This window comes from Ammodytes marinus (genome assembly GCF_949987685.1).
Source record: "Ammodytes marinus genome assembly, chromosome: 3".
NCBI lineage: Eukaryota > Metazoa > Chordata > Actinopteri > Uranoscopiformes > Ammodytidae > Ammodytes > Ammodytes marinus.
In genome coordinates, this window is record NC_137232.1 from 14994245 (window position 1) to 15018983 (window position 24739).

General features: G+C 39.3%; 1 protein-coding gene across 1 annotated transcript; it reads left to right on the forward strand.

Annotated features, from left to right (window-relative positions):
• The first annotated feature begins 8980 nt into the window (after positions 1–8980).
• On the forward strand, positions 8981–24671 carry kcnk6 (potassium channel, subfamily K, member 6). The gene is made up of 3 exons (XM_080053950.1): positions 8981–9388; positions 17114–17506; positions 22644–24671. Exons 1-3 carry the CDS (start codon positions 9070–9072, stop codon positions 22883–22885), a joined length of 954 nt encoding a protein of 317 aa, XP_079910076.1. The 5' UTR covers positions 8981–9069; the 3' UTR covers positions 22886–24671.
• The last annotated feature ends 68 nt before the right edge of the window (positions 24672–24739 follow it).

The window sequence follows — 24739 nt, forward strand, 5'->3', positions numbered from 1 at the left end:
AGAGTAATTAGTGGGGGTTAATTAGCTGTATAAGTTGACAAAAAAAAGCCTTTTTGTGTGTTTTGTCAAGTTTTTAATCATTTTCTCCCAAAGGATTGCTTTTTTAACTTTGATTTAACTGTACTCTATCTGTACAGTTTTCCGGATCATTTTCAAATGCAAAAAAAGCAGCCATTGCTTTAATTATGATAATAGTCAGCACAGTTTGCAAAAGGTTTAGCTGTTAGAAAAATTTAAATGATTTGCTTTTAACTTCCTGAAATACTATACAAAAGGTAAAGTCCATAAAACATTTTGTGGTAAAGAAAGAGGGGCGTTTCTTGGAATGGTAAGCACCGCTTGGCCCTGCAATGGAAATGAGACTGTAGTCTGTCGTGACCTGGATTCCTAACCGATCCCTCTTTCTCGCTACATGGTATTTAATCATTCAGAGTTGGGTCAAGGGGGGAGGGAGGAGGAGGCAAACAGGGCCTAGGACTCTAAGCTCCTTTTAGCCTCAGGTTATGGGGCAACGGGTGAATGATAAAGACACACACACACACACACACACACACACACACACAGATACTAAGATGGCTTTAGTTTCTGATGGTCATATCATGCAACATCTGAGCAATGTAGGGTAATTGTAGAAAGGCAGCAGGCATCAAAGTGAGACACATTTTTACTGAAATGGTTCCTTGCAGGGAAATGGTGGAGTGAGATACAGCAAGAAACATTTCAATGATGACAGGAAACACTCATCGCAACTGACAAACGAAAACTCTCACACACTTGTTTCCCTGCAACAACAAGATTAATGTAATGATAACATAATAATGATCAACATTAGAAGGTTAAATCATTGCTTCCTCCCCAAGATTGGTTCATATTTGTCAGTAATTTAACTTTTAATTTACTGTTTTTTACTTATTTTTATTGTCCTATGTGTGTCATTTGATATTGTATTGCTATTTGTACTGTTGTATAACCAGTTGACCTGCTGGGGAATAAAACACAGGATTTGGATTTGAAAAACAACCTGGCCAAATACCACTAGGGATAAGTGTCACTGGTCATTTGGGTAAACTGACCCTGTATGTGATAATCATAATAATTCAATTAATCTTCTATTCAACTAGACTATTCAACACACTACAACACTAACAGGGACTTCTACAATTATGTCACACTGTGTGTGTGTGTGTGTGTGTGTGTGTGTGTGTGTGTGTGTGTGTGTGTGTGTGTGTGTGTGTGTGTGTGTGTGTGTGTGTGTGTGTGTGTGTGTGTGTGTGTGTGTGTGTGTGTGTGTGTGTCTGTGAAAACAGCACTTGAGAACCACACCATCAGTGGGGAGTCAACCCACTGGACACCAGGCTGGACTGACAGCTCGTTCCACCAATCAGACGACAGCTGGACGGCCTTTCCTCAGGACTCGACAGACGAAGCTCCAGACGCCCCGGGACAGTGGTGGCCGACCAGTGCTTTGGATGAGAGCAGAGACCGATTGGTATGGTTGTACTTGTACTTGTGTGCTTTCATGACACTATTAAGTACAACATTTGCCCTCAGATCTTTTTTTCTGTTTCAATTTCTGCAACTCCCTTTGGAGCTTTAAAAGGCTTCACCAGATATGTAAACCTACTTTGAAATCATTACACTTGAAAAAACATACAGTAAATTAGAAAATAAGATGTGAGATCATCTACTTATACATCAGCTTTTCATTTCATATCATTATGGAGTGTGTGACTAAACATCCTTAGTTTTTCCTTCACCATTAATACTTAAGTAACTTTTATGTCGAAGTCACAATATCGGAAAATTCCATTTACACTGTCGCTATATTGGTTGTTACACACACAAAGGCCCAAGAGACACATGCAAAAAAATATTAATCTAAAATGCTATTCCTTACCACAATCTGGGTCAGCCTTTGGTTCAGACATAATTTTGAAATGCAGATATTAACCTTCATATTTGGTAGCACATAGCTCATAAATATGGGCTTTCACTGGCCTTGTTTTCAGATAAAGCCTTACCCAGGCTTATTCTCAGTCTACACTGTTTTTTAAATTATAAATTTGACGGGATTGTTTGCAATACTGATTATAATTAGAGCCAGACAGAAAGTATTTCGATCCCAAATAGTAACTGCAGAACTCCAGAGCAGATAATGTTGGAGTCAGATTGCTCCTGAAACTGGTCAAAGTAAAAAGTGTTACAAAGTAAAACATTGCTTAAGGTGCATGTCAGACACAACAGTGGTGCCATTTCACATTTAATACAGTGTAATATTTAATTAGGAAAAAATTATTGCTCAGACTTTAAACCCTTGTAGTTCGGGTACTGTAAGCAAATTTTAATTTAAGTATCCACTAACTGGATGAGTTACTATCTTTAATTTGAGCTCCTGTGAAAACACTGTCTTCTCCCCACTTAACTTCCAGCAGAGGGCTAAATGTGTTGACACAGACAAGCTGTCAGCTATACCCAGCCCCCAGAGTAAATCAATCACGCAAATTGTTTTTAGCCTCGTGGTCTCACTTTTCACAAAATTGTATTTGTCATTTATTTTATATTTTAAAACAAATAGCCCCCAACCTCCTTGACAGAAGTAATTATGAGCAGATGGCCCATGTTGTCCCTTTTTCTTTTCATTTCCCTGCACCGTTACAATAGAAAAACACATCCAGACACAACCCTGAGGGTTTGGATGACTAAGTTAAAATGACTCCCTCAGTGCTTGATTTTTTTTTTAAATTGAGTAAAAAAAGATGTCTACTCTGCAAGAAGAATCTCCCATAGGACATTAGCCGCAGTGAAAAGATGCAGATGATAAACGAGCTCTGCCCAAAGCTGCAGTGAAGGAGAGAGGAAGTGTTTTCAAATGAGTTGCTCCATATGGTTCAAGTGCCACAAAGCGGCCTTTGAGAAAACCATGTATTAACTTCTTGTGTGATGAACTGAAGAGGGCTTGCAAAGGAATCTTTTTGAATTATGGATGCTTCACATCTTGTGGGTGGAATGTTTTACTTGTTTAAATGCTTAAATGCTCAGGAGGAAAAAACACAGCCATTTAAAATCATCTGACTCTGATGTTGTAGCTCTGTTGTCTGTGTTTTGCAGGCGTTTGTCTTTGCTGAAGCCTTCCCCTCACTACCCGGTTCGCCCTCAACTGACCTCGATACTGTCCCCACACTGACCCAGCTCCTCAGGGGCAGAGCCAGCCAGGACCAGGGGTAAGTAAACCATCTCACTGAGCCCATTGTGTGTCTGTAAACACAACCAAACCTTTGTGATTTACTGTGTATCAATTGATCCGCTGCAGTGTTAACTGGTTGTGTGGACACATTTAATTGATCGAATTCCTAAACACGATATCAGAGCCAAGAGAAGAACCAGAAAATGAACTACTTGTTATAAGCTTTAGACTTAACATTACACAGAAGATTCTCTTTTTACAGTCGCACACTAATTTTTACGGCAGATCTGACGTGACGGTAACACATCACTTTTTTTTTTTAAATGCAGCAAACTGTGGCCACCAAGTGGTTAATGGGGTGAACTGCAAGTTGCGGGTAGAACATGGATTGTAACATTTTAACATCATTGATGCATATTGCGAGTTGTACATGAAATACTGACGTGTTATTTACTATCAGAAAGTAATTGTTAAAGAGCTCAGACATAATTTACACCATCAAATGATGCAAACATCCTCCAGAAAACCCCCCAAAACAAAGACCATCCACTGTATTTCTGCCAGGCTTTTACCTTTTTACTAGAAGTTGGTTTAGAAAATATAATCGTTTGTTTGACAAAGTCTATAGTGTGGAATTTTAAGAAAAAGAGCCAAAAATTGAAGACAAACCAACATCTGTTTCACTTTGTCCCTCCATTGAATCTTGGCTTCCTGTCCTCGTGTGACCCTGCAGGCTGTTGGACAGTTTCCACGACTTGAACAAAATGATTTGTCAGAGATACAAGCGAGCGAATGGCGTGTCTCGTGACCTTCTGCTGAAGATGTTACACCTGGAGCAGCCACACACTGTGAGTAGACTGGTGTCAACATGGGAATGGCAAAAAAAACAAAGTATATGTCTAGTATTCACAGCAGCGTTCCTCATTCAGCTAGAAAACACTATAAAAAGATCTAATGTTACAGTAAAGTCTGTCTCAGACTCTGTTTTGTTTTGACTTTCAATTTGTGAAGTTTAAGTGGTGTTAAATTGACGCCTTCACAGCATGTTAAATGAACTGATAGTGCTGTTTGACTGATGGCCTTGAAAACTGCTGCTTCATTCAAATTAAGTGATCGCTGTCATATGCAAAACACAGTTGAGCCACACCACGTGCACAATATACAAATGAGCGGTTAACTCCTCCAGAAGAGGATAGTGGCAAATACTACACTGTGTTGGTACAGGATTCCTTGTTTAATTATTTTAACGAGTAATCTTTTTTTTTACTCTCTTTCATTATTCAGTGACTATGTAATTTTGTTACCCATTTTTTTGTTGTTTAATAACGTCTTTTATTTACAATGACATACTTTATATTACTCACGTTATTAATTGGATGCATGTTAAGCCCTATACAGCCAGAAACCACAACTTTATCTTAAGCATATCCATCGAGCTCTCTAGCAGACTAGCAGACAAGTTAACGTTCCGAAGGAGCTGAACACACTCGAGGGAGTCTGTAGGCCATCTTAACAATAAATGAAAATGTATTGCAAGGTAATCTATTATATTACATAACTAAAGGGGTGTAACTAAGACTTGATTTGATTAGCGTTATTTCATTCTTAGAATTTCTTTATCAATTCAAGTATTTTATTATTTGATCAATAAAGTGTCTAAAATAAAAAAAACTTTTTCTTTTGTTCAACCAACCATCCACACAATTAAACCTTCCATCTACAATCATGTTAAAAAAACGTACATGAGGGGTAAACCACTGGTTTGTGTTACTGTCTAATTCCACTTCTCCATCTTTGTGTTCCCCTTTACCAGGAATGCCGACCCGCTCCCCGGACATCCAACCGCCGTCTCTCCCCTGGCCTCCCCTCAGCCAATCAGCACGCTCAGAATGCTGGCGCTAAGCGACGGCTGTCATACGACTACAACAGAAACATCATGGAGTAACTGTTGAGGTTCAGCTGTGGTTGGACTGTGGCGAACTGCAAGTTTTACCTGGAGAGCAGAACCAACAACAGGTTTCTAAAGATTCTGGATTGACATCACGTGTTCCGTCTGCTAGTTAAATACTGATTGACCGTTTGACTCTTTGCACACTCCCTGTTCATTTGAGCCGGTGACAAGACGAACACCAAGTGAGAACTGAGCGACTCACTTCAGCGGTGTCTCAGAAGTGATCTCCTTCAGATCCTGTTGATGTGTACGGATGATGGAGTGTTTCCATTACACATGGGCCACCTTCTTCACCATAACCACAAACACCAACTTCCTATTTTTAATGTATGACCTGTAAGGCACTTGTCAGCATGTTGGAGGAAAAGTCGATTTTATCATGATTTCAACATATCAACCCTGAAGATTTAAATTGTACTTAAATAGAGATTATTCTCTGTGTCAGAGCTGATGTGTGGGCAGAAATTGTCTCATTGTGGGAATATAATGTTATTGAGCTCAGACAAACATAAACATTACACAGCAAACACAGGAATTAATGTCACATAATTTCTGCAACTAGCTTGTCTGTGTTGACAGAGGATATTATGACTTAATTTAATCATGAAAAGCCAGCTAGGCTGTTAAAACTAGCAAACCTTGGACTATTTTGTGGATATATATTTGCCCCTTTCTTGTGCTTCTCTCTTATTTTGCCTATTTGCAAAATACACGTTTCCATAGATACGTTTCTTATCTCAAATGTTGTGTAACCAACAAATGAGACTTTTCTTGTAAAGCAGCTCTGTCAGAAAGGTTTGCAGGACTGATGTCGAGGTAAAGAGAGCAATAAGAGCAAAGCATTCCTGTTACAACTTATTTATCATGATTATTAGAAATAGTTTGTCTTTTAGCCACATTAGCATTGAATAAGTCGCAGTAAAGGAGGATGTTTTGAATGAGTTAAAGCCAAGTTAAATACATTTTAATTTATATTTACAAAGTTACATGAATAGCATACGATATGAATGCGACATAATGCTCCATTAACATGATAGTTTGACCTTCTAACAGCTGGAAATCATTCAGACGTGATGTCACATCTTCCCTCTGTTTAGTTTTCCTCCCTAAAACAGAAACCTGCCGTGTTCAAGGCTATATGGACACCTGCAGGTCTCAATGTCCACTGGATTCATGCACATTTACCCCTTTATCTTGTTATTTAATGATAAAAGTTACAGGAAACCATGTGATCACACTGGAGAGCAAAGTAAAGCCTAATTGTTTACTTGCGAATATGGATTCAGATGTGAGAATTCTTACATTTTTTATTTACATACTGCAAACTGATGCATGTGCTTCAATTCTGCATTTACTCCAGAAAAGCCATTGACATAATTGAATCTTTGAAAAAATTATTTTGGTTCCTCTAAGAAACAAGTTTGTCTTCCAGTTAGTGCCAACAGGAACACCAATGAAAGTGCCAATGTTTACAGGAGTAAACACCGCCTCCTGTTCCTCAGACACACTGAAGTGGACTCACAAACAAACACTTTGGCATGTGACGTGTATCTCTGTCTGTTCCCTCTCTTGCTTCGTGACCGCCCTTTCAGTTCACTCACAGTTGAGTCCACTTCACGGGCAAACTTGAATCTATCTGCCTATCAAAGCAAGATTTACATGAGATTATCGTTCACATTATGACCATGTCAATGATGCACTGTACATTTTTAATTTGAATAATTGTTTAATTTTAATTACACACACTGTTACATATTATCACCTTGAGTTCATTTCGATCTACGTTGTATATTTCACTCGTCAACTCAATCATTTGTGATGATTCAGAAACAATCGTGTGTGTCTATGTGTGAGAATGCGTGTGTGTGTGTGTGTGTGTGTGTGTGTGTCTGCATTTGTGCAAACTACAAAATCTTGAGAAAGAAAAAAGTTTAATATTTTCTGATCCATTGAGAAGAAAGGAAGGAGGAGTTGTCGCCTTGTTAAATGATGTAATAAAATGAAACTGTGTGATGGCTGACCGCTTATTCATGGCCTTCAAAACAATGAGATGGGTTTGTTTTAATGTGAGGTATCCACCAACTCACTAGCAAGAAGAGCTATAACCAACACATAAGCCATGTGAGACTTTTGCTTCTAACTGGGACATTTGGAAATCTTATATGTCTTCTTTCTATATTGTGGAATGCAGATAATGTAAACAATCCCATCCAGGAGTATTTGGACATTTTACATAGATGGTTTCATGAGAGTCAGACTCATCATCAAATACTTTTGGGGATTTAAAATAAACAGCTTAAGCACCATATTTGGTTCAAATGTGTTGTGAAAAAGTAAAAAATAGCTGGTGAACTGGTAGAAACCTCCTGGCCACAAGCCTACATTTGAGCTTGGAGGCAACTCAACCACCACACCCCCGACTATCAATACACAGAGGCAAACAAACGGATAATCATATTTACAGGGGACTTCTTCAAGAAAACAACATGTTATGTATTGTGTGAGGATGTGTGTTAACATGGATATTGAACTTGGCTAAAGTATAGTTCAACTGAGCTTAGTGTTACTGACACCAATACATTTATGATATATTTAGATAGTATGGATTAAGATGAATATATACACATGGCACAAGTTTAGAGATTATCTAAATAAAGGACATTTTTAGTGTCTGTTACTATGTTTAGTTGCAAGTTAGAACAGTTTGTTATTGGTTAATTCCACCATATCAAAGTCTAAAGTCATCACATCATATTTTGAAAAGGCGACATGTCTCTACAATGAGATGAGAGAAGCAGCTCTGTAGTCCAGAGAGATTTAGGCATTTTTTATTTGCTGAGTCAGAGCTGCCTGCCCGCTGCACCGATAACAGAGCTTTGTACTGCGTGGTAAAAGGCCTATGGGAAACAGAGTAACATGACCGCAGCATCAATCAGATGGCTTTTAAAATCAACACCACAAACAACAGAGCGACTCGTTCCAGCCAGGGTTGCCCATAACAGAAACAAAAAAACAAAACACATCAGATAATAAAGTCCAATAAAATCTTCCATAATCCATGACAGCTGTGACCCTTAATCTTGTTATCAATTAACTTTATTTAAACATCTTCATTTTGTGAAATTCCCTCTTGAGCAGAAAGGTATTATTTTTCATTAGGATTCGTAGGATTGAAGAGATTAATCTGAAACTGTCTTGAAACAGAGGTGATTTTTTTTAATGACTCAAACTTAATTTAAGTTTTGCTTGGTTTCATGACTGCAAAAAGACTGGTACAGAAATAAACATGCAATAAACAAAGTTAAAATATGTGTTCTTGAGTGACATAAAAAGGGTGGGAACCACAGATTCACTCTTAAACTCTAAATATTATATTTGGCTGTATTGATTACAGTGACAAAGATGAAATTTCTTTTTTTCCTTATAAATGTACTTTTAATTATTGGCAAGTTCTAAATCCACAAATGTAAATTCACAAAACAAAAGAGCAACATTTTCTATTTTCATAAAGGAAGTGGAGTTATAGAACAGAAAGTCAATTAGGACAATGGTTGTTATAGGCTTACATTTGGTGTTTTTCAATTGCGACATGTGTTTAAGTGTGTTCTTGTGATACTGTCTGTAGCCTATAAATCCTGCTGAAAGTTTGAGAGATAAAAAATAAATAAATCTGCTTTTCTTTTCCCGGATCCAGGATGCACTTCCAGGACCCGGCTGCTGAACACACCCTCCTGTGTCTACAGTGGGAGGATGCCTCAGTTGACAAGGAGGGGTTCAAGTTCAATTAGGACAACCCCCCTAAAAAAAAAAGAAAAAAAAGTTCCCACACAGAGAGGAAAAGAAACGAGAGCAGCAGGCGGCGGCCCGGGCCCGGTCAGAAAGAGAAGAGGGAAACCCCGGTAACTGATGCTAATCCGGGAGTAAAAACAAAGCCATGATGCATTCTGTAAGCAAGTCGTGGCTGCTGCTTACAGGCTTCATACTCTTCTATGTATTTTATCTGATGTTCGGAGCGCTTATATTCTCCAGTATTGAGCGGCCGGTGGAGGACAAGCTGAGAATTGACATGGAAGCCCTGAAGCAAGAGTTTCTGAACCAAAGCTGCGTCAGCCCCGCGTCCCTCGAGCTATTTCTGGTCAAAGTGCTCACGGCAAACAAGTACGGTGTCTCCGTTCTCATAAACGCCTCCACCACTTCAAACTGGGACCTGGCATCCTCCATGTTCTTCGCCAACACTCTGGTCACTACTGTCGGTGAGTGAAAACGAAAAGAAAAAGTATGTTTTCTTAGCGAGATAAATTCACCTGGGCTGGTGACGTTCAGAGGTCGTCTCAACTAACCCCGTGAAAAATAACCTTAAAAATAACATACAGATGTCACAGTTAGAGTCAAATATCACATCACAGTGATAGGATGCCAAATGCTATGAACAAAACAAACACGCCTCCAGGGTTGGAGTTTTTTTTCTACTTTTTACGTCACTACTAAAGTCAAAGTATGGCAATTATGTGGTGTTATTTTGCCACCTGTCATGGAAGTTTCAGCTGTGTAACTTTCACTTCTAGACGATCGAGATCTAAACAGAAAAAGATGGGCTACCAGTGATAACAAGCAAAAACATGTTTTCTCAATACTTAGAAATGTCTAAATACACAGTCAAATATGGAAGACTGTCTAGTCTATAATTTATCCTATAAAGAGGGAATATCCAGGTTTATTTGTTCTTTTAATTAAAAGTAAACCCTTTTTAATTAGGGCAGAGATGATTTAAAGTTAACTGATATTTACTGCAGGGTCTGATTCACTTGTCTGTGTGCTTTTGTTCTAAACACTCCCACTTTACTGTAACAGGTGTCCTAACCTGACCTGGATGATACAGGAAGTACAGGGCGAAACCGAGCTGTTTGATACATCAGTGGTTTTTGTGGCATCATTCGGGCCACGTAGACACACACTGACACACACACACACACCTGTTGCTGGAGGCGCTTCTTTGTTCGTTTTTGACTGCACAAGATCAGAGCATCAGTCAGTTTTGTAAAGTTGGGTTTAAGACGTTTTTCGGTTTGAAATGTTTGATGTAAGGTTGCTGTGAAGTTTGCACACTGCAGAGATAAATATGTCATGCAGTGATGCTGAGACTACAAACATGTTCTCCCAAGGTGACAAAGCATGGGCGTTGCTAGACCCCTTTTACTGATCTGCTGTGCCCCAGTAAAAAAATATCTACACACCTTTAATTCACCCCAATATCTGCATATTTCATACACATAGCAGGCATTCCGAAATGTTCTGGGGGGCCTGTGTCCTAGACAGTAGAGTTGTATGTCTAGCAACACCCCTGTGATAAAGTATTATTTTTTTTAAAGGTCACATATTATGCTAAATGCACTTTTTAAATGTGTTCTAACATATCCATGGGTCCACAGTGTGCCTAGAGACTGCCAAAATATTTAAAAAAATAACACTCTCCTTTTCTCACAATCCCCCTTTCTGAAACCACCACCCCTCCCCCACCCAATATACTCCAGTCAGAATTTTCCCCTTTTCTGACCTCACAAACTGGAAAGCCAGAAGCTTCCACTGTGCAGCCCACACCCCTATTTCTTATTGGTCCACGGCCCTGACAGACAGAGGGCGAGGCGTATCTGGCTTCGCTTCCGGACAGGGGGCGGGGGCAGCGCAAAGATTGTATATTTACGAGGGGAGCTGCAGCTCTTTTTAAAAAATAGGCCATTGTGAGATTAGCTGAACTTCAGCATAGTAGAATAAATTTTCTGAAAGTTTTTTTCAGCAAACAATTAAAGAAAAACGTATTAGTGACCATTAAGACCATATAATATGGTGTATAATAGAACCGAAAAGTGTATAATATGGGAGCTTTAATCTTAAAATATGTCAAATTTGAACTGCCCATAAGCAAACTCCCCTACTCTAACCCTTACCTCATGAAGACAAGTTAACTCATCATGAGGTGCACTACACAGCCTGGTTGCGGAATGCGGATGTAGTTGTTTATCAGACAGTAAGAGTGACATGAAAGATGTTATCTATGCACCACGGGAAATGTATGTTTCAGCGTTTGTTTGTTTTTATCCACCTGAAAAACCAAAAGTGAGGACATCTCAGTCTCTGCTACTTTGGTTTTGACTAATATTTTTTAATCTGTTTCAAGTCCCAGGTAGAATGAATGTCCATAGAATGTCACAGTGTTGGTAGTTCGATCCCCGCCTCCTGCCACATGTTAAAGTGTCCCTGGGAGAGACTTTCAATAGCGAGACAACACTCATCCCGGTAACAGAATTTATCAGTACATGAATGGGTGAATGAGCTGCAGGCCATTTACCATTTAAGCCACCTATGTTTTCAAAATGCAATACATAACTTCAGGAGTTCCATTTGAAGTTGCAGTGCAGTTGATATCATTTATACAGTGCATAGTGCAATGGACAAGTCTTCAAAAATGACTCACCCTATTGTCATTGATAGATAACCTATGTTTTATTTTATTAAATAACATTTGATATTGAGTAGCTGAGCCATCCACATGATATTCATTTTGACTTGAGATAGACACCTGGGGCCTCATTTATAAAGCTTTCTACGCACAAAAACCTTGCGTAGACGGCAGAAATGTGCGGTCAAATGTGCGGTGGCAAAACGGTGGTATTTATAAAAGAATTCTTTGCGTAGAAGTGTGCGTATTCCCACGCAAACTTTTGACCATGCGTAGAGCTCACGCAAGGTTTTGCTGACTCGGGGAATCAGCGACACTCAATGGCAACACCACGAAATAAAGCTCTGTCATCGGAAAAACACACATATCCTTGGCACCCAATATATTTCATCAATTATGTGCGTACCTATTGTTGCGAATATAGGCTACTGTTGTCTATGGCATGCAGTAATGATGTAGGTTGATTTACTTATCAAGTAGGTCTATACATATTTTGATTATATTTTGAAATTGAATCTTATAGTTCTACTCTATAATAATATCATATAGCCTACGTCGGGAGGTGTGTCCCTGAGTGGCCAGCGGGAGAGCAAATAGTCTATATTTTAGGCTGTGTGTAAAAAGTAGTTTTGTACAAAGTTAAGGCCAACCATATTAATTAAAACTATATATTTCGTTAGATAAAATCATGTTATGAATTTAGCAAATTATTTTATGCATCTCTTTCCCATAACAACTAACCCTCGAAGTTTAAACTAGCCTATAATCTGACGTTGTTGGAAATGTGTTGATCTATGGAAGGGAAACAATGCTTTGGAATATACTATAGGCTAATGCATTATTTCACTTCTCACAACACATTTTATATAGTCCTACATATAGGCTAGTCCTACAGTTTCGCTAATACGTGATATTTCATACAGTACAAAGTTGGGCAAAACATCTTAACAAAGACTATAACGACTGTGCCAATCATGATATGTGATCAGCGCGCGCGTGTGTGTTTGTGTTTTAGTGGCAGTTACAGCGACGCATGGCACGGGCTTTCTTCCTTCCCAGTCGCTTTCTTTGTGGCCGGTTACCTCCCTTTTTTCCCCATGTCAGTCAAAATGTCGTGCTTATTAAGAGCGTCATCATATTCAGGAGCTATTTAGCATTCGCCATGTATGGTAGATTGTGGGATGAAACTGGGAGGTGAAGTGGGATGACACGGGCGGAGATCGTCTGCGCACAATTCACCGCAGGTGGATAATTATAAAGGGAAGATTGCGTGCAACAGTGCGCCGCACAGTTTTATAAATCTCAACTTTTTTTTGGCGCAGCACATTCTTGGCTTTGTGCGAACGCAATGTTTTGGGAAGGTTTCTACGCACACCGTTATAAATGAGGCCCCTGCTCTGGAGACATTGGACTAAAAGGCATGAGGCTCATACGGTCATATGAGTAGGAAGAGTTGTGTGTTTCGGTCTGTTGTGTTAGTTTCATCCTATCTCACGTAATGGTGCAAGTTTGTTTTTCCAGATATTCTCCATGCCTAATTGATGACATAACTACTCATATTTTTTTATCCAGAGATCAGATAAACCTTAAAGCAACTCCCCACCCTTACATTTAATTACATGGATTAATTTCTGGAAGAGTGCCCAGTGCAACATCAGTGCAGCCACAGAGCTGTTGGTGGTTGAGTGGCACTAATTCACATTTTCCTCACAGTTTCCAAGCTGCTCTGTTTATTCAGTTGATTTTATGATAAAAATTGAATGCATAGCTACATTTCTTTCTTTCAAGACACAATGAACTCATATCCTGTGTCCTCATTTAGAAGTTTTCCATTTTCAAACAGGATGTTTGTAGCAAAACTGAGTGTTTAATTTTTTTTTTAAGTTTTCAATATACTGTATACTTATAGCAGGACACATTCATTCAAATACATTGACAGTGCACAAACATCCCTAATGTAAGCCTGTTTTAGTAGTTGCCCTGACACATGGTTCAGTCTGTAAGTGCAGGTTGTTCATGGCCACCAAAACAGTAGACTTAAGAATTCAGAAAAATGTAAGAGCGTATTGTTGGCCTATAATTTGGGTTCTAAAAAGGAGAGAAAAATTAAGTTTAAGATTGATGATTTCCCTAAAAAGGATTTAAGCTTTAACGTTTCTGAAATCATGTTCATATATTTATTACTAGACATAATACAGAAAGATCAGACTATTAACAATGTATTATTGACATCATTTAGAAACAGAAGAGACACGCCTTGCAATTTGCTTATGAAGCTTGTCACTTGACATGCTCCTGTAAAAAAATGTCAAAGTTATCTGCCTGTGTCAAAGTAACCAGGACTTGGTACCAAACTACTGCAGAATCATCCTCATATTAATGTCACAGAGAAACCCCTGCCTGGAGGTTTTCATTTCATGCTTCTTACAGTTTTAGACCTGCTGCCATCGACCAAACACTCACATGGGCCAGAGGAGGAAGGGCCAATTCATGCATGAAGCAGAACATAAGTGACTCTAGTGTTCAGCAGAGTCTGTTTGCCCTACGTGATGAATGCCTTAATTTCACACTATTGCACATGTTTGTTCCCTCAAAGGTTGCCAGTCCCTGTCAACAAGACAAACGACACAGTCAGATGATTTCACAGGTTTTATATAAACTATCAGTTTATCAGTTTATAAACTTGTATCTGGAGGTATAACCAGAAGTGAAAGCACAGACTAACACAATGCCATTTGCATGCCATGTGATAATCCCTAATTGCTTAGAGTTACTGTTTGATCCCAACTGCCTAAGGTACGTTAAGTTAAAGGGCAACTATTAAATTGCTAAATCAGATTTTGGAAGTTTTACAGTTGACAAATATTTATGTTTTGGCAAAACTGAGTTTGTTCACCGTTTGGTTTCTGTCCTGTTGGACTAGTGAGGTCACTGCATCCTCAGATCTCAGCAATGATGTGTTTGGGGACTAAGAGGAATTGGATTTAGCACAAAATAATTAAAATTAGACACTTAACGACTACTAAGAGGCGCAAAATGACTATGAATAACATTGTGCTTCTCCCCTGAATCACTTATGTTGGACTTCACAGTGACCTCATTGTACACCCAGTTTAGCTGTAGTTGAGCTGAAGTTGTGCTTGTTTTGACAGATGACTTGTCTGAATTCTGCAGTGTGTTAAACCCCTTAAAGTTCCCATTTGAAATGTGTAACATACCCTGCAGGCTTTCAGTAATCAAAGTAAAGTCGTGGTGTTTTTGGGACAGGTATGTATACTCAGGTTGGAATATATCAGTATGCTTTTGAACATGATCTTGTTCCCTAAAGCCAGCCCCAGGAGCGACTGTGCTATCTGTACAGAGTCCTAAAGTCCACAGATGCAGTGATGGTATTACCAGGTTCATATAGGATCACTTTGCTTTCTGTCAACAAAGACATGAAGCATAAATCGTCCTTTACCAATCCCATGTTTTAACATTCAAACACTTTAAACATGTGATTTCAGATCCCGCTAAATGTGTTTGTGTTTGCCTCTTGTGATGAAAATAACCTGCAGGCCCACATTGACAAAACAAGCCTTGTACTCATCGCATGCAGATTTTCTCTTCTCCCGCTCAAATGACCAACATTTAACCACTGAAACCACCATTTAAACACATCAGCCAAATGCAGCCAGTAATAAGCAGAGCTTCATAATAGTCAATATGTAATTATGCGTGTCAAAGGCCCTTCTCTTTTACTGCAAATGTTGATAGTTAGACAGTATATCCAGGATCCAGTTTCTTTTCATTCGGTTATAACTATTTGTTTTAAAATTAGTTTTACTTGGTTGAAGTGCCAGCAAATATCAATTATCATGATCTGACACAACTGGTGAACTATTATTTTCTGCTACTGATAAAACATTTAAATTCCTTTACTGCAGTTAAATATTTTACACAACAAATTATGTTCTATGATCTTCACTGCGCAAGTTCGACTCACTATGGTCACTCAGCACTGTATGGATCAATGTAATTTTTCTTTGCTGCCTCTGTATTGTTTTCATTAAGTTTTCATGGCCATTTGTTGTTACAGAGGAGAGAGTCGAGATATGGCCGCCTGGTGGAGAATGTCTCTCTGTAGGCCACTTGGCAGATATTCAGTTTGTCCTATCAGCTTGGCTTTTATTTTATTCATCCTGGCATTAATAATCTGAAACAACCATCAGCACAGAGGCTGTTTTTCACTGCTTTTGAACTGAAAAACATTTGGCAGCATCCCAATGTGAAGAGCCAATCCTGTGCTACTGTTACTACTTATTTAACACGCACAATAGTGTCTCCTGCTCACTCAGTGAGTGATTATTTTGAGGAAGTGTTTCACCTAATGTCCTCTTACTGTCCAGTCATCATGATTCAGTAGCTATGGGTTGATTTGAATACAGCTACAATCATCTACTTGTCTGAAACTGACACTGTTCCTGTTTACCCACATTAAGAAGCTTAAATGACTCAAACACATTACATACACTTACATCCCTGCCTGCTACTAGTTTTGTTTATAGATGAAGGTCCATGTGATTTTTCCCTCCAATGCAATGGAGGTGAAAGTGTCTCTTCAAAAAAGAATGTCTTTGTTCCTCCAGATAATCCTACCTTCTTGAAGTTCTGCAATTGAAAATGGTTAATCTGTATTAATCCTATACCAAAAATAAATGTCTGTTTTCTAAATTTGTGGATGCTGAAGCCACCTTAATGAACTTCAGAGACTCAAACTGAGGAACTAAAGGATGAGTATTGTCTGTCAGGATGTGCACAGTTCAAGACTTTAGAAATTATAATATATCTTAAAGAGGACCTATTATACTTTTTCGACTTTTATGACCTATAAACGTTGTTATAATGATTTTATAGTCATGTTTAACCATACTAGCGTATCAAATAATTACATACATGCATTTAGACGTATTCCCTGCTGACCGTCTGGGGTGGCTGTGCAGAGCACTAAACACTTGGGCAGCCGGTCGAGAATTCACTTGTTCAAATCGGTTAAAATTTCATGCCATTGTGTCGTCACGTTCCCGGATTTTCCCATGTATGGTAATGCTGCAACGTGGTAGCGCGCTCCGGCCATGCCCCCACCTTCCTGCTTTCAAATCCGCCCGCGTGCTGCTGAAAGTGTTCCGGAAGGAAGGTAACCAATCGCAACGGAGTGGGGTTTGCAGGAGGGGGGAGTGGGCGGAGATGGCCGAAGCACAGTGTTGACAGAGCATGCTGAATCGCCCAGATAAGAGGAAGCGTTTCCCGAAAATCTACATAGTTTTTTGTGATGTGATTCGTGTCAGGTTGCTCTATAGCAGTTTTTAACAAGAAATTAAGACCAGAAAAGTAGTATAATAGGAGATCTTTTAATGAATAAAAATCCAGGAAATAATTGTCTTGACTTGGTCCTGCCCTCTCTCTAGTGTCTCACCACTTTATCATTTGTTTTCCTTATTGTGCTTCTTTGTCTCTTAACATTTTTGTCTTCTCCTTGCAGGTTATGGTCACACCACTCCTCTGTCTGACACTGGCAAAGCTTTCTCCATCGTGTACGCTCTGATCGGAGTGCCTTTCACCATGCTGGTGCTGACGGCCTGCGTCCAGAGGCTCATGTACCCGCTGGTGTTTGCTCCCGTGGGGCTGCTGCAGCGCTCGGGCCTGGAGCCTCGGCGGGCCACCATGGTCCACTTCATAGTGTTACTGGTTCTGTTGGTCTTGTTCTTCTTCATGGCCCCTGCTGCCGTCTTCAGCGCGGTGGAGGTGACCTGGTCCTTCCTGGACGGGATCTACTTCTGCTTCATCTCGCTGTGCACCATTGGGCTGGGGGACTTTGTTCCCGGGACGCAGGACGGACAGAAGTACAGGCAGCTCTACCAGATCGCCGTCATGGGTGAGTGTGACTGTTATTAATATGACCAGTTGCCCAACTCTAATTGCAGCTAATAGCTATCGATTTTTTCCCAAAATATTTAATCGAGTAATCCACAACTAGCTGTGAACAAAGCTGCTGTGTTTAGGTGGGTACTCAAATATGTGACATAGTAAATCGTTAAATTGAGATTCTTGTCATTCAATTGATGCAAAACATGTAAAGATACGATCACTACAGCAGGTACAATCCAGGCCTCTGTCAGACCCTAACCTTGAAGACTCATATTATTCCACTGATTGATAACATCCTGAGTACACGATCAGGTTACATCGGCAAAGGCCCACACAATCCAGACCAGTAAAATATTTAGTACAAAACACATTATTGCGACCATAAATCCCCACAGACAGTTGCTGCGTCATTTGAAATGAGCTGGCAGATGTTTCTAATATTTCACATTCGCTTGTAAACCTTGCTGGTACCTTTGTTTGAAGACGTATTGTATTTAAATACATTCAAATACAACACAGCTCTTGTCTTTGTCTTGTGACATTTGCACCAGACGTCCAACTAATTTCAAAGTTATATCTAAATGTCTATGGTGATGCAGTCACGGTGGCAGGCGCACGCACTTCCTCCTGTTTAAGGCTTAGTCATCTGAACTTTATGTTTAATAAGAAGGTGTTGTCTCCTCATGGTCCGGTGAACGTTCATATCAGACGCTGTTTACTGAGCTCTGAGCCAAATACATTTTAGATAGCTACCTTTTATTTCAAAAGAAAGCTAACAGGAGTCACATGCTACACATTGGGTCCAGTGTGGTTTCGCCCTGGAGCTTCACACAGAGCTGCTAGATACCTACAGAGCAGAGGTGTAGATGAGGTCAACTCCACCAGAATATCTGTCTCCGACCCAACAGTGGGGCCAGCCTGCAGTGACAGAGATGACTTTCACCAACCTCACCAGAAAGTTCTCACCAGAATAAGCTAGTCCTCATCATCTGCTTTGAGCAAAATCCAGCTTTATAAAACAAAGATTTAATATCAAGACAGGGAAAACATTTAAGGAGTCAGCCCTTTTAATATATCCTCGCAATCTGCTACCAGTACGTACTGTGTGTGTGCACTGAAAATAAACCCAGTGTAAATATGCAGCCTAGGCAGGGCTGTACAGTGCGACAGTTTTGATCGCATTTGCTACTGAAATTGATCACGTGCGATGATGAATACCATTCCACTCGCACGAGTGCGACAGCTTGCTAATGAGCAGATGCTGTCCGTCTGAGACACAGAGGAGTGCTGCACAACACTGCTTAGAGGGCTCTACATTAACACTCTCCAAATTCGGGTAAATGTAGTCTTTGGCAAGTAATTTATTGAGTCCACCCTCCGCTTTGGCTGGTGAAAGATGTGTGCTCGGGACCTGTGCTTGTGCGGCGATTAATACACTTCACCAACGGTAATAACCGGAAAGAGACGGCACACAGTTAAGTTAGCGCGTTTGCAAACAGAACATTTCCTGTGCGCCTTCACATTAAAAGCCTGTTACTAGCCAAACGTGAGTTGACTTTTATTTTTAAGCCGGTAAGAACAAGAAGTTAGCGCTTCACAGCCCTGCAGTGCACTAGCTTGAAAATCAACTGCTTCAGCTGCAGAGAGCAGTCAACAGTAGTCTTTTTAAACACAGTTTGAAATAACTGATAAGCCACTGAAGAACTACTCCCAACACATTCACAACAACCTATTTAACTTATTCCAAATGTTACCAATATGCATAGGCCTACTTATTTATTTAATAGGCTATGTTTAATGTTTTAAAGTTTGGTTTTAATTAACAGAAGGACATTTAACAAAAAAAAAATATTATGAATATAATAATGATATGTATATATACAGAAAATATATAGATATTAATTTTATGGGGAGAAATAATTCTGAATCAGCAAAAAATTACAATTGGCAGGTTAGATTTTTTTGTCTAAATTGCAATCAGTGCACCCCTATTAATTTTTCTACAATTATTACTGCACACACTAGGATATGATATTAATTGAGAATTTCAAATGAGACCAAGATGACAGGCTAAAAGGTAATTAGAGCGAAATGCATGGGTTAAGGTTATGCAAGTTTTCGATCATACTTTGTGTGCTACTGAATTTATTTTTGTGCTACTGATTTTTTTTGCTTGCTAGCACCAGTGCTACCACCTAAAAAAATAAGCGTACAGCCCTGAGCCTAGGCTCTGTTTACATATTGTTTACATACCAGTGTACAGACCCTAGGCTGTGTTTTAACACCAGATATTCTTTCAGCGCACACATAGCGCGGACCGGTAGTAGATTCTGAGGAGACATTCACTGATTTAGACAAAAAGTGATTATGACAACAAGCTTCCTCCAGAATCACTGACTCTACCTTCAAACAACCCAGAAAAATAAATGTATGTGTTTTATTTCTTGAGAGATAATAACAGAAGTTTTAAAATGTCATATCATCATGAGAACTGTTTAGTCTCCATGCTCTGAGGGCTCTGAAGGGAGCAGCTGACCTTTGCAGCTCCGCATGCTGCATTCATTCTCACCTCGGATGTGAGAAAGTAGCACCTCTCACCCGCTCATCTTTTCACAGTAAGTCAGAGGTTTCCTGGTGCAATCCCTAATAACTGAAACTGCTCTCTGCACGTATCTGTTAGCCGTCTGGAAATAGAACTACAGCATTCTGTGTCTCCAATTGAATTTCCTGAAAGAGAAATTCTCTGTGAAGTATTAGCAGCTTTTGATTGATTTTTCTTTCTCACAAGTTTATTTTTAATTGGTCTGATTCCCCACTTTGTTCCAAACTGAAATATCTGAAATTATTTAATAATCTATAATGATTTTTTTCATCGTCAATGAATCTGACAATTATTTTCTATAAATGCAGCCAAAGTGTGCAATTTGACGTCATGACTTTGTTTCTACGGCCTCGCAGGGCTGCTGAAGACTCTGTTGAACCTTTTGGGTGCTTTCCCAATGATATGATTCAGATGTTATTTGGAAATGAGCTTCTACATAAAACCCTGCACTGGATTGCAATGGCTCTTTTGTTCTCGTTCGAGTGAGATATCACTGTCACATGATGGAGGTTATTTTCATTGGCATGCTCTTGTTTTGAAGTTTCTTCTGTAACTGAATCAGTGTTGGAATGAACTTGTGTCCAAGTAGTTGTATTCTTCCCCTGTCATGTCAGTCAGTAGTAGACGGCTCTACAGTGGATATCTGACACACACATTCAGAAGAATAAAACAACTGCTGTTTTCAGGAACTTGTTCGTATTCCCCTGCTATGATTTGGGGTTTAACCTATAGTAGGCAACAAATACTATATGACGAAGCATTATTTCTGCTGATTCACTCTTCCTTCCTCCCTTTGTCTAACATGAGAGGGATTGTTTGTGTTTCTATGGTCAGGGGTAGGGGGGTTTCGGGGGCAGGTGAACATGCTGGAAGTGTTTTCCTCTGTGCCCTGTCTATGGCTAATCCCTAGACTTGACTTGAGTTCACACGGAGCAGCGGTGTTATTGCCTGGTTCCTCAGACGGTATTATATAATGATGATGATGTCGTCAGGTCGAGCCCCTACAGAGTGTGAGGAGGATTAGTGATGTGGCCTGTTGTTCTCACAGTCTGATGACGTGACCATGTTGTTTTCCACAGCTGTAGTGCTGTTTGTTACCACTGTTCATACAGTGTGTGAATTCATTCTTGTAAAGCTCTTTAGCCACCAGCGCTGTCAGCAGGCATAACAGACTATATTTTGCATGTAATAAGCTAAAAGAGCAAATTGATTGATTGATTGATTGATTGTCTTTATTTCGAACATGCAATAAAAAAAATAGATGAATAAATAACAAACAAACAAAAGCAAAACAAAGAAATAGAATTAAAAAAAGCAAAAGAAAAACAGACATGCTCGAAAGGGGGTAGGAGGAAGTAAAAAACTTATCTAGTCCTACCCCTTAACAGATCAATTTTGCTTGGATAGATTATGTTATTAGCATGTCAGTATAATAAAAAGCTATAATAATGCATATATACATGAGTACCGAATCATTTTGTGCATATATATATATATACATACACATACATACATACACACACACATATACATATATATAATAAACAATCATATATATATATAATATAAACTATTTATATTACATTATAAATACCCATACATGTATATTGTAAGTTACAAATATTATGTATATGGCTGGCATATGGCATATATAAGACTAAAGAAAAACTTTGCACAATACAAATAACTTACTCCATCTTATTTATTTTTAATGAAGAAAAAAACACATACTAATTTCCTATTAATGTCCATCAATAATCTATACATTCCCATCATAACATTGTATTCTGGTTCTGAGGTTATCCAGTGCAAAGGCCCCCGAACATGTTGAAACATGAAAATATTGACTGTGCAAAGTGTAAACAGCTGTTTCATGGCTTTTCCATGACAGCACACACAACATTTCTCGTGTTGCTAAAGAGCAAATATTTTGAGATGGCAGTTTGGAGTTTGGACAATAGGAGTCTTTTCAACCCGTCAAGAGCAGTAGAACATTAGTGCGGTCATTTATTGCAGGTGAACCATCAAAGGGACCAAAGCTAATGGGTTTGGGCTAGAATAAATAACCAGCAGGTACACTTCTAACAGTTATTGTAAGTATTGGAGCTGAGGCCTCTGTAATCCTACACTGTTTTCCTGAAGCGATAGCCTACAGTAAGAGACCATTGTCAGGACCTGGATGCATGTGCTTAAGTGCACACATGTGACAGAAGGAAAACCACATGGCTTCTCTTTAAGGCAAACACGGGAATCACAGCAGAAATAAGTTTTCACCTTTGGCACTAACTTGAGGGCAATTTCTCCTCCTTTTTTAGGTAATATTGATTTACTCACATAGTTTCCTCAGGCTAAGACTTTGAAATTAATTCAATGGCTCTTTATCTTCCACATTTTTAGAAATCTAGCACTCATGAATGGAGCAGACTGTTAATATCATCTAGCAGTTAAATTATAGAGGAATAAAGCAGAGTTTGACCTGATAACAAAGTAGATTCCTTCTTGCTTAATACGACCATCTGTCTCTCTGCCCCTCTGTCTCCAGTCTACCTGTTCATTGGTCTCATGATGATGTACCTGCTGCTGCGCGCCTTCCACAAAATGGCGGACCTGCACGGGCTGACCTCCTTCCTGCAGCTGCCACGCTGCGAGGACACGGACATGATGGACGAGGACCGGGAGCCCATTGTGGAGGACGCCGGGTATCAATATCGGACTGAGAAGGAAGACAGCAAGCCTCTGGAGCCGGGGTCACAGCCCTCGTACAACACCATCAACAAGGGCTGAGGAACCAAAACCAAAGCTCTCTCTCCAGTGACATAACATCCAGACCGCTCGGTGGAATCTGAAACCTTGTCTTAAAGGTGGAGTCAGCAATTCTGGAGAACGCTTGTCCATCACTCTTTGTCAAAATCAGTGAATATCAACAAACGATCCGCTACCTGTACGTACCATGTATGCGCTGAAAAAAAAATCTGGTGAGTAGTCACAGCCTAGGTTCTCTGTAAACCTGTATGTACACAAAGTGTGTTTAAACAAAAGGGGCCCACCATAGCTAGCAACATGCCACCAAGTATTGGACTGTGAGGAGATATTCACTGATTTTGACAAAGTGATTTTGACACTCCAGAGTGGCTGACTCCAACTGTAATTCTTTCATTTTTGTCTTCACTGCTCTCCTTACATTAGAGGAGGAGGAGAGAATAATGGTAATAATATGGAATTGAGATGAGTTTTAAGATTCAGCCTCTGTGAGTGGTCACTACACCACTTTCTGCACATATGGAGGACTATCTAGCTAAACTTGAATACGGAAAGCAGCCTGGGCCAAAAGACACAGGTGTTCATATTCCTGGTGTTACTGGTGTGTTCACTGTCAGGCTTGGCTGCTGTGTTTTCAGCCTCAAAGACTTCTGTTACTTGGTGGTTTCAAATCGCTTTTGTCACGTTGCTCTTTGGGTTTGCTGGTTCAGGTCTTTAAAAAAAGATTTAATGTAATTGAGCTGAAACTAAATCTTAGTGCCGAACACAATCTGTGGATGCCCTTGCTGTTTCAATTTCAGGAAAAAATTTTACACCTTTAATCGCTTTTTTTAATTTCAATTTTATTTTGTGGGGGTCCACTGTTCAGCTCCGTGTCTTCATGTTTCACATTACACTCATCTCAGCCAAAACACTTCCAGACTATTGACCAAACCGTCCATCATTGGCCTTTACTTTACTTTTCTGCACCACTTTTAACAGCTATTCACAGGAATGAACAATCACAGTGCAGATATGACAAGTGAATCTGTTAAACTTTAGATTACTTCCTCACATTAAAAGTGGAGTCCGCAAATCTGGAGAACGACAAAATCAGTGAATATCTCCCCATGATCCAATACCTGTCCATATTGTGTGTGATCTAAATAAAGAATTCAATGATTTCAAACATTCTCCAGAATTGAGACTTTACCTTTTTAAAGTTCAGATTTCAACCTACACTTAGCATTTCAAACACTGGGGGACTTAAAGTGGAACATGTTTCATATTTAATCATATATATATTATCTACTATGTGGTGTTTGCCTCAAGACGCTGCAGCCCCCTGGTGTCCACATGCATGAAGCACAACACATCAAGAACAGAAATGCAAAGGGTCAAAGGGTTGGAAAAGAGGGACATAAGAAAAAAATAACACAAACAAGGAAATTATTGTAAATAAAAAGTGTTTCATTCCAATGGGAAAAAAACAAATGTTACTTGTCAAACGTGACTTGTTGTGTGTGTGATTTAAAAAGTTCACCACAATGAACATTTGAAATGCACTTTAAGGTTCACATCAGCTAGTTTCCTTTTAATATCAAAGTTATAGTCTTAATTGTTATGTTTATATTTATCCTGCTACTGTAAGAATAAGTTGTCTGTCCGTTTGATGTAGGTTGTATTTAATTATATTGATTTAACATGTATTCATGTTAAACGACCATGAGTTCAAAAAAAGTTTTGCTCTGCATAATGTTGTGTGTTGGACTCCAGTGATATGGTTGGTACCACGTTTCTTGTTGTTTTAGCATTAGCGTTGTGAATTGTATGCGACTAAAAAAATAAAGAAAATTGAAGCAAGTCAATTAGTCAAAACGTAACACTTCCTTTATCAGC